General features: G+C 39.0%; 1 protein-coding gene across 2 annotated transcripts in view; it reads left to right on the forward strand.

Moving 5' to 3' along the window:
- The window catches only part of ZDHHC21 (zinc finger DHHC-type containing 21), an 89,069-nt gene that overhangs the window by 19,591 nt on the left and 58,248 nt on the right, over positions 1 to 11,230 (forward strand). The window contains exons 4-5 of one of the 2 annotated variants that reach the window (XM_019517570.1): positions 5,939 to 6,050; positions 7,027 to 7,165. In XM_019517570.1, coding sequence (XP_019373115.1) covers positions 5,939 to 6,050; positions 7,027 to 7,165 — 251 coding nt within the window. Of the gene's footprint in view, positions 1 to 5,938; positions 6,051 to 7,026; positions 7,166 to 8,718; positions 8,834 to 11,230 lie in introns of both variants that reach the window. The other variant, XM_019517571.1, reaches the window with a different exon arrangement.

Consider the following 11,230-nt stretch of genomic DNA (forward strand, 5'->3'; position numbering starts at 1 on the left):
GCCTTGCTGCGGGCCCTTGACACCCTACGCTGGATGGCGTAATGGTGGTACCAGATAGGAGAAAAGACATTTTACTACGTCTGGTGATCTTATTCAAACTATTGTAGTGCCACAAGATCAGGGTGACAGTCCCACAACATAGAAAAGAGAGGTAGGCATCTGCTGGAAGCTGGTTATCCTTAACTAGTTCTTAATATGCTAATAGATTCACTGACTTCAATTGCTAAGGTTGAAGTTTTTGTGATAAAGATGTGCAAGGCTGTAGAGTGTGTGCTTCAAAGACAGTATGCCCAATCATTCAGAAAAATCAGCCAATTTCTCAGCTTTTTAAACAACCCATATTTCTGTTCTTTATGTTACCATGCAAACTGCATAGTTCTTTAAAAGAAAGAAGTATGTTTGGTCAGGCAGGCCTTGGTGGATCACCATAGGACAGCAGTTCCCAAACTCTGACAGATTGTGCACCACCAATTTAAAACAATACAACCTTAAGTACCACCAGCAAATTTTTGTCATGTAAAGTAATAATAATAAATCTGTTAATGCGTACCACTGACAGGTTGTCTGAGTATCACTGGTGGTACCTGTACTACAGATTGGGAACTGCTGCCATAGGATATTCCTGAATGGTTACATCAGTGGGTTTGGAACAATGCATGATGCAAGGGTTTTGTTTTTTTTTAAATTCTTTTTTTTTCTGATGCCAATGTGCAACTCTTCCTCTCAATAAAGCTGACATTAACGGTGCCTTTTCCTTTATTTTCTCTTTTCCTGTATATTATTTATGTGTATTGTGGTAGCTCATGAGACCCCAGACATTAACAATCTGGGAAAGGGATAAGGAGGCAGAGGAAGATTTACCTACAGTAAATACAGATTATCAGCTGTTATAAATGAAGCTGCTAACAAAAGGGGCTGCACAGATCTACAGCGATTTTGAACCAACTGCAGAGACTTCCTCAGCCTGATGAAGGATTTTTTAAACCTGAAAGTTTGCTAAAAATTTCTTTCCAACTATTTAAGTTGGTCAAACAAAAGATACCAGATTTACTCAAAGAACCTTGTCTGCCTATCTTGTTTAAAAGGTTCAGCTTTCTAAGAGTAGGCCTCTTGTAGAGTTAGCATATCACCTGGGGTCTCTTCTAGAATGTGCTAGCAAAAGTTTGTGGAGATACTACCTTAGGCTAAACGTAGACATTGAATTTCTCCAAAATAGGCAAAGCCTTTTATTCTGGGACCTGACAAATTTATAAGCCCATTGTCCCACTTTAAGTACCCATGAAGAACTGAGGTACATTTTTCCCCTGGGGCAATCTGTGCTGGTTCTAGTTAATTGACATTCAAGCTTCCTGTGTAAATGGCTGTCTTGCAGCTACTTCAATGGGGGAGCAAAGGCTGAAGGAATCCAAAGTAATATCTCCGTTTTCATCCTTAGTGTTCTGTTCCTAGCTACGGGGGCTCCTCAAGTACTACAGAGTACTGGACTTGCAAGCTGTCTGTAGTGTCCTATTTTATTTGCTCTAAGACACGGGTGTAAAATATCTGGCCTGTGGAGCTGCTCATGGGTCTTGGAGTGGACCCACATGCTACATGCAGTGTGTGTTGGATTGCTGCCATGCTGCAAGTGTAGTGTGTGGTCAGTCCAGGGCACTCGTTGCATGTGGTACCTGCACTGGGTGTCACAGGCTGGCTAGGCGCCGTGAGTGTATCAGCTGTGAGGCTGCTGGGTTTGGGATCGAGGAGGTGAGTCGGGAGTGAAGTAAAGGCAAATTTACTTATAGCTTAGCATACAACAGTTAACAGAAAGGTTAATGCGACAAACAGATAGTTCAGTAATAAAGAGCTAATAATGAATGATAACGACAGATAGACAGAATGACAAAGAGTTCCCACATGGGGCTGGGAACTTATCGGCAGTCCCTCTATGCCAGGTGTGCACCAAGTTGTTCCAGCGAAGTCAGACATCCCCAATCAACGCTGTCTGAGGGGTCACCGGGAAGGTCCCTTGGTCAGGATCCGGTCCTCACTCACACTGCGATGGTCCTTCTGTCCCATCCTTCTAACTGGTCACTTGACCTGCAGTTCCTTTATGCCTTATCTTAGGCTAATCTGTTGGCTTTAGAGCCACTCATAATCTTGCCCTATAGCTGTTACCCTATGGGATCAAAAGGTGTTAGAAATTATCATGAAAGGTTACTGCCCGAACTCAGGTTCACCCAATAAGCAAATTACGCACATTATTTTGAGGTTTGAAATTAACATTACTCTTCCCTTAGTTTCTTATTCATGGATTCCTTGGAATGTGCTAATTATATTAGGGGGTCAGATCTTGTTATGGCTTGACCTTTAAAAAAACCTGTTAGATCAGCTAATCTTGTAGCTCTGCTTATTTTTGGGGCTCAGTGGTCCCATGATCAGTGCAAACAGATTCAACACTTTGGTTAAATTGTGACAGACAAATTCCACTTGCAGGTTGCAAACTTACAAGCTTTGCATTAGCTAATCTTAACTGCGTAAACAATTGCCAAATGCCTCCAAGAGCATATATTTATTGCTCATGACAGTAACCCCTCTGGTTCTGGCTACCACAACTGGGTCCAGCATGCAAGGCCATTCTGCAGGCCCAATCCAGGCTGCGCACCTGTCCCATGCCATTTACTAGGTTCCCAAGGCCTGATGAGTTTAATACCCCTGCTCAAAATCTGCCTTTCTTCTGACATTGGGCTTTAGATTTGTAATTGCCTTGTCCAGCTACCTAAACAGACAGATGCAGCCTCCTGACTGAGGCTAACACCGAGCAGTTCCTTCAGTGAGAGCATAGTTCAGTTATTTTTAGCTTAGGCTAGGGGCAGGCAATAATTTGGGCAGAGAGCCGCTTACTGAGTTTTGGCAAGCCATCGAGGGCCTCATGACAGGCACCCCAGGGCAGATAAATATTAATTTTCTAAATTTTTTAGGGGCCCCGCAGGCTGGATAGAATGGCCTGGCAGGCCACATCCGGCCCCCAGGCCGCATATTGCCCACCCCTGGCTTAGCCATTATAGTGGGACATTTTAGACAAGTTCATCAACAGAGATGGGAAAATTCCAGTCAACTTGTGTAGATAGGGTTACACATGGCCAGTTAAATTATAGGAAAAGTATTTTACTATATCCACAATAGAGTCCATTTCCCCTTCTGCCAGATTTTTGTATAAGTATTGCACCCACCGACATTCCAAACCAATTTAGAACAATACAACCTTAAGTACCACCAGCAAATTTTTGTCATATAAATTAATTATAATAAATCCACTGTCTACCACAGACAGGTTGTCTGCATACCACTGGTGGTACATGTACCACAGACTGGGAACCTCTGCTCTAGCTGTGACCAGTTCTGTTTGATCATTTGTTTGTTCTCTAGATCAGTGGTCTCCAAACTTTTTTGATCGCACACCCCTATCAGTAAGAAATTTTTGGGCATGCACCCCAAATATATGTATATTTATTTATTTATAAATTATATACATGTACTACTCGCGTACTGTACATGACACGTGACCATCTGACATACGGACCAAGTGAGGGCGCCATTGTCAATCCGTATATTAAATATTAATAAAGCTTAATTTCTTTCTTATGTTTTTAGATAAAAAATAAATATTTACATGCACCCCACTTTGGAGACCACTGCTCTAGATACTCACTGTCCTGGGTGTGTTGTTTTGGAGAGAAAACCATGGGTGTTTGTCTGCCATACCAACCAGTAAGCAAGAGTTAGGCCATCTAGAATACAAGGAGACATGGAAGTTGATTTTAATTTCTTCTTGCTTTGACCTTTGGATATGTGGGTGAAATTTTGCTCGTAGTGTGTTTCCAAATACAAATGTTGTCTTCTATGCCCCTAATAACTATGCCTTTCACTTCAGCCCAAGAAAATATGGTGATATTTCAGATTTAAAAACTTGAAAATAATCTTAAGTGCTGATGCACTTCAACAACTTATTTCAACTTCTACACAGAGCAGCAGTGTTTTTGACTTACTACCCGGGAGTCGCACGTTTTGTCTTATTGTTATATTATAAATTAAACAGTTTATAGTGCAGGAGAAGAAGGGCTTCGTTCATTTCCATGCAAAAAAAGCACTGCAGATTTCTCCCCATTATTTGTCTCTTGCTGATAGGTTTTCTTCCCTTCCTTGGTGATAACTTATTAGGTTAGAGGATGAGTCAGTCCCCCAGGCTTCATTAATTTTATTGCCTCTTTGGAAGAGGGTGCAATTAGGGTTAATTGTGATAATGCTTTTGTGACTTGTCCTATTTTGTGGTCTCAGTTCTTATTTAGGTATTACTTCAGATCTGTGCTATTTTGTGGGTTGATATGGTGAGATATGTTTTTGCATAGTATAAATTGTATTTGAAAACTAGCTTTGGGTATTTCTGAGCCTCTTGTTAATGGTAGCTATCTTATTAAAGAGTGACACCTTTGTGACACTGGTTTTATGGGAACAGATTGTAAATCAGTTTCCATCTGGCATTATTACTAGTTTAATGATCTCGAATATTTGGGCTTCTGTATTGCCAGTGTGCAAATGTCATTTTTCAGCAAGATGGGAAAGATGGGAGCTGCCAGCAGGAGGCTCAGAAGTGCCAATTTTAATTTAAATTTTTTTCCATACATAGTGAAAATTACTTTCCAATATAAACTTTCAGAAAATTCCCTGATTAAAACCGCAAAGCTTTTTTTGGTTTATAAAGCATATTTGACTTCCTTGAATTTAAAAAGAAGTAAGGAAAAAATTATGGCATTTAATTATATTTCAAGATCTGACAATCAGTGCTTTTTGGTCGTCTTCTATAGCATACATCTTTACTTAAACTAAGACAAAAGGAAGAAGTAAAGTATATTTTACATGACTAGCAGCATCATGGTGTCAGTATAGTATTTCCCATTACCTTGTCAGTAATATGATCTTGGCCAAGTCACTGTGGCTATGGGTTTCACAAGCATCCACTGATTTTGAGTACTGGACTCAGGGCAAATAACATCTGGTTTTTGGAGATGTTGAGCATTGAAAGACCACAGTGACTTCAGCTAGAATTGTAGGTGTTAATATTTCTAAAAATCCCACCCCCCTTGGTGTCTCAGGCTGGGAACCCAAATTTAGTATATGCCTTTGAAACATGAGCCTTGTCTTCTATGTCTTTCTGTTGTTCTGTCTAGAAAATTTCTACTTTGTGGCATGTTACAGTAGATGTTTAAAATTTACTGTGCCTCAGATGATAGACAGATCAGAAATGTTTGCTTTGTCTTTTGTTTAACTAGTCAGTTTTGTGTCATAGGAGATTCTTTTGGTGATTCATTTAAAGAATATCCAAGTGGAAGTAAAATGAGACTAATTTCAGAAACAGAAATGCTTCCTAGTTTTTCCCTCATTCTGAGCCAGAGGTTTCATGTTGTCTTAGTGACTGTGAAGCGGAGTAGGATGGGTTATTTATTAAGATCTTTTATTGGGCTAACTGTATGGCTGAAAGAGATGTTGGATGTCTAATAAGAGATATCATTAAAATACATTTACTTCTTGCATATTTTGTGGTCCAATCCTACTACAAAGAGAGTAGGATAAAAAATGGGACCAGAAATAAGCCCAAAGTAGTAGGATAGGTAACAAAATTATACTAACCCTGTTACACCAGAGATGAAATATGGGAAGAGATGCTTGCTTGTTGATTTCCTAGTGCCATCCTCACTGATACTAATAGCAGGAAAAATATTTTTCCCACAGAAAATCAAGTATATAAAGATATTATAAAAATATTAAAATGTGCCCAGAAGCTTGCAAAGAACAAGTTTTTCAGCTATTCAGTTGGTCTAATAAAAGAGATCACAGTTACTCAAATAACCTTGTTTGCATTTTAGCAACTGTTCATTTAACCTGTTTTTATTTTCCTTTCTAGAACGAGAATTTTGGGAGTTATGTAACAAATGCAATATGATGAGACCAAAGCGTTCACATCACTGTAGTAGATGTGGACACTGTGTTCGGAGAATGGATCACCACTGTCCATGGTAAGGCCTTGGGATTCCTTCGTACTATCTGAGGACGCTGAAATCCTTATTTGTTGACTTCAATTTACAATTTTTTTATTAGGCTATCTTATCTTCAGACCTCTTACTGCAGCAGTCTTATTCTCTCAATAACATTTCCTCATAAAAGTGCTTTAGAATAAAGTTGTGTAGGTAGCCAGCTCTGAGATGTATGCCTGTAAAGAAAAATACTGATAAATAAGAAGAAGTTACTAAGTAAAATTAATGCTTACTCTGTTTCTCTGGTCATTGTATGCTGATACTGTATACATATGGAATGCTTATAGATTTTGTCTACAAATGTTAGAAAATGCCACAGGAAAAAATAGTTGATCTCTGTTTTCATTAAAAAGTTAAGATTTTACTATCTAAACACTTAATTGTAGCAATAATTTGTTGTCAAATAAACTAGAACAAAGAAGTCTGTTTTAGCATTTTCCTTTTGTTGTGGTTCCAGTTTAAAATGCAAAAAGTCTGTGAATTGTCATATCTAGCCACATGTTATAAAATAAATGAAGTTGTGTTATCTTTGTTACTTGTGTGGAAACCATCATCATTTTAAAAGCCTAGATATTGCAGTTGACGTATATATAAGAGGAAGGGACTTGTTTTTTTTTATTTTCTGACCTTTATATTTATAATAAAGAGTAAAAAATGTTTAAAGGGGAAAAAAAGCTAGTTAAAAGCAACCAATTAAAAGCTTAGAATCCCACATAGAGCTAGGTATGAAAACAAAAAACTGAAGAACAGTTTAATAAAAATTGCCATGAAGAAAACATTTGCACTTCCCCCTGTTCCCACATATTCATGATCATACTTTGAGAGACAGAGGAACTGAAAGATCAAGGCTTCACACTCACTCACTCACTCACTCACTCACTCACTATGGCTTTGTGTGTGCGCGGGTGTATGTATATACATATGTATGTTATATATAATAGCCTTTCTTTCTCTGCAGGATTAACAACTGTGTTGGGGAGGACAATCATTGGCTGTTTCTGCAGTTGTGTTTCTACACTCAGCTTCTTAGCTCCTATACACTGATACTTGATTTCTGCCACTACTACTACTTTCTGCCACTGAAAAAAACTAACTGGGTAAGAAACTTATTGTTAAATACAGTAGGGTAAATATTCCATACTGTTATTCTAATGTAACATGGTTTGAATCCTAGTGATTAAAATCTTACATATCTGTCTTTCTGTCTATCTATTTATCTATAGACCTACTCAATTTGTGATTTTGCAGAAACTGTGAAATCAGGCAGCATCCATGAAATCCACAAAATAATAATTTTTAAAAAAAGCTTACTTGTAGTCACCTAGGGAAGGAGAGCAGCCAAGAAAGCATGTCCATCTGTTGTCGTCATTCCACCCTCCTCCCCCTCACAACCACCCTGGTGCTGATTGATTCACAGGGCTGCCCATCACATGCCCCACCCGCCAATCAGCAATGAAGGGCAGGGTTGCACAATGGACAGCCGTTTTGGCCAATCAGTGGTGAAGGGCGGGGCTACACAATGAACAATCCTCAGCAAATCAGCAATGAGGAGTGGAGCCACCAGGCCTCAGCCAGCCAGAGGTGTTTGGGGTGGGGAGAAAGCCCATGAAAATGGTGCCCAGCCTCATGATCAGTCCGCAAGTTGACCTCTTGCCTCCTTGATTTTGGTGGGTCCCCATATATAATCTTGATGATAGATTTTAAATGGAATTTAATATAAACTTGTATTAAAAAGTGAGTAAATAGAACTCTGGCAATTGAGGGAATACCTGTTACATAAAGGAACATGATTTCTCTTTGATGGACATAAGTCTTAACTTCTAATGGAATTGTTGTAAAGTAAACACGAACAAAAACAATTATATTTCTTTTAAAAGTGATTTGCAAATACTTGGGAGTTGGGAGAAAGGGGTGGAAATCTAACACTTCCAGGGTTCATTGAAATGTTTCTCCTGTCCTCATTGCCTGGGACAGTCAGCACATAAGATAATTTACTTATGTACCTTTTCCATTTAGACCCCAGCACAAAAAGGTGATTATTGTCATGTAGCCATTACAACTGGAGAAAAATGTCCCTTTTAATAAACAATATTTTATATATATTATTTAATAAATAGAACTGTTTAATAGGCAGCTAGTGTCGGGGGGGTTTATTAAGGTGAGGGACTGCAATTTGATCCAAGCTGAGATCTTGCTGCCTGTTGCAATGGGTTTCAACAGTGAATTGGGACCTGTGTAACTGGATTTCAGGTTCTGGAGTAGAAGCATAAGGAATGCTCCATGATCGTTATACTAAGTACTATTTATATTAAGTGGAATATTTTGCTATAATTTAATTTGCTGCATCTTTTCAAAGTGTCTGAGAGATGTAACACCATCTCTTGAGAGAGATTCCATAGGGCCTTGTTTATAAAACAACATATACTAGGCTCTCCCTAAAACCTGGAATTAATTTTGAACGTGTGCCAATAAGTGACAGATAAACACACAGTAAACAGGATAATCTAGAAAACTGATTTAAAGATTCTTGACTGTTGAGTATGAATTAAGTTACCTCCTTAAAAGTATGTGTTGGATGTCCCAAATGAAGAGAGCAGTGGTGTTTTAGCAATCGGTAATGTGTACTTAATTTTTGTGTTTTTTTTCCAAGTCCTGGAGTGCTGCATCCTTTTTACTCCATCTTGATGCGACATCCTAGCAAATCCTCTGTTGTTGACATCACACCCACCTTTCAGGAGTGCTGGAGACTGGCACTTGATAATGGGGTAAGGTAAGTCCCGTTTTTTCCCCCCTTTATTGATCATTTGTAAAGTTTATTATTTTATTTTATATCTAAAAAGGTATAAAATAAGAATATTAAACTTTCTGAAAATTTCTAGTACTGGAAAAGAATGGGACTTACTCTTATAAGCATCTGGCTTTCTCCCATATTAAGCTACAGTGGGTGTGATGTCCCCAGTGAAGTATATGCAAGAGACCCACCTTTGAACCTGCAAGAAGGGGTAAAGGATGCAAGTTTAACTTATGAAGGTATTGAAGTGCTCTTCTCAGTTCATGTGGGTCATTTCAGTACCTGCTGCTGAAGCCTTTTTCTAGATTCTGCAGATCACTTTTAAAATACTCTGTATTATTTATAATACAATTATATTCTATTATTTTAATAATATACAATATAATATTATAATCCACTTGTATTTTCTCAGTGTTTTTTTAATCTTTTTAAAGATTACAAATATTTTAATCTTTTTAATTTGACTTTTAAAGTTAAATTAATCAAACTGGATTTTTTGGTAATTATCATGAATCTACATATTTGTTCCCAGTTCAAATGCCCTGGGATTTTAATGGAATTTAACTGTATACCTCCTGACCCATATTTTCTTATTTCTACAATGATACAAATAAGCAAATTGTGCAAAATGGCAGATGCTTAGAGGATGCTGTCATAATTACTGGCTTTGTCTTCAGTTTATCCATAAAATGAGTTTAATGTTTGCCTCTATCTAACATGACCTATAGGGCCTGATTCTCCGCTGATATAAACTGTCAGTGTGACTCTGAAGCAGCAGTGTAATAATTCTGATCATTTACACCCACCCCTGTAAAGTACTAAAGTTCTTTGGACTCCTAGGATGAAATGTTACTCATAAGTAAAGCTATCCGTAGGTATAGTACACTGTAGTTTTAAAAATGTTCCCTTGATCAAAAGGTAGTTAGATGCATCTGCTGTCTGTTTTATATAACAAAGGCAAATGCAGTAGTAGTTGGTAAACTAACCTGCTGTTCTCGTTAAAGGTTGACCATTCGAGGTTTGCTTTTGCAAGCTTTAGACATGAAGAATTCTTACTGATTTAAGGAGTCATGTTTGTGCATTAGACTTCAGGACTGACCTACATAATACTTGCCATATGAATATATTTTTTTAGGATAAAAATTTTGAACTGTGCAGGCAGGCAATTTACTACCAATGTGTATTCTGATGGTTGTTTTAATGGCTTTGAAAATTTTCTCTATATTTAAAAAAGTGCTTTGGATGCTTCAAATAAAATATTTTCTTAAGTCTTAGGGTGTCAGCTTTAATTTTTACAGGGAAAAACAACGTTGAAATATTTGAGGTGGAAAAAGGATGAAAATAATATAATTGTTGTCCAGCCTGAGACCTGATATTGGTGGACTACCTTTTAAATATGATGTGTGTCAAAATAAAAGAGTTTTTTAACTCTACCATCCTAAGAATTATATTATGTGCATATGGTTCCTCAGTGTGTTAGCTAAGTTAATTTCTGGTCCCTTTCCTTCTCCTCCCCATTGCAGAAATGGAGAAGTGTTTGTCTTTAATATTTATGTATCTGCTTAGGACAGGGGTGTCAAACTTATCCAGACCAATTGGCTGGACGATTGGTGTGGGGCCAGTCCGAGGCCCAGATTGGACCCGCAGACCCCCTCCGTAGCCCCGAGCATACCAGATCCAGTGGCTGCTCTAGCCAGTTTAGGACCCATGCATGCTGTGTGCAATGCGGATCCTGGAGCCAGACTGCGTGCCACATAAGGTGCCATCCAGCCAGTGTGGCAGCCATGCTGCATGAGCCAGCTGCCTCAGCCAGACTGTGGCTAGCCTGGCAGCTTGATGACTGCTGCATGCATCACCTGCTCCAGTACACATGCTGCATGTGGTGCTTACGAACACTGTATGCAGCACGAGTCCTAGACCAGTTGGAGCAGATGCTGCTTACAGCATGCATCCCAGAGTGGGAACTGCGTCAGGCAAAGTCCAGCCAGGGCAGCCACGACATGTAGCATGGCTGCTGCTCTGGCTGAATTGTGCCACATTCAGCACATGGTCCAGCTGCTCCAGAATTCCCATTGCATGGAGTGTGGGTCTCAGTCCAGCTGGAGCAGCCACCAGAGTATGCAGCAGCAGTAGGGGGAATGGGAGAGGATCCGCATGCCTGATCTGGCCCCCCAGGCCTTATGTTTGACATCCCTGGTTTAGAAGATGGTGGTGATTAGAAGCATCTCTCTGCTGTGTACAGACCTAACATACAACAATTAAAAACCCTGTTTGACATGATTTTGTAGATTGCACCTCATTTTAATATGTGGATGCATAAGTTGAGTGCAAAACCATGTACTCTTTCCCAGTACTCTTTCCTGCCATGGCA

The sequence above is a fragment of the Gavialis gangeticus genome, unplaced genomic scaffold (assembly GCF_001723915.1).
Source record: "Gavialis gangeticus isolate Ggan-Ray unplaced genomic scaffold, GavGan_comp1, whole genome shotgun sequence".
Classification (NCBI taxonomy): domain Eukaryota; kingdom Metazoa; phylum Chordata; order Crocodylia; family Gavialidae; genus Gavialis; species Gavialis gangeticus.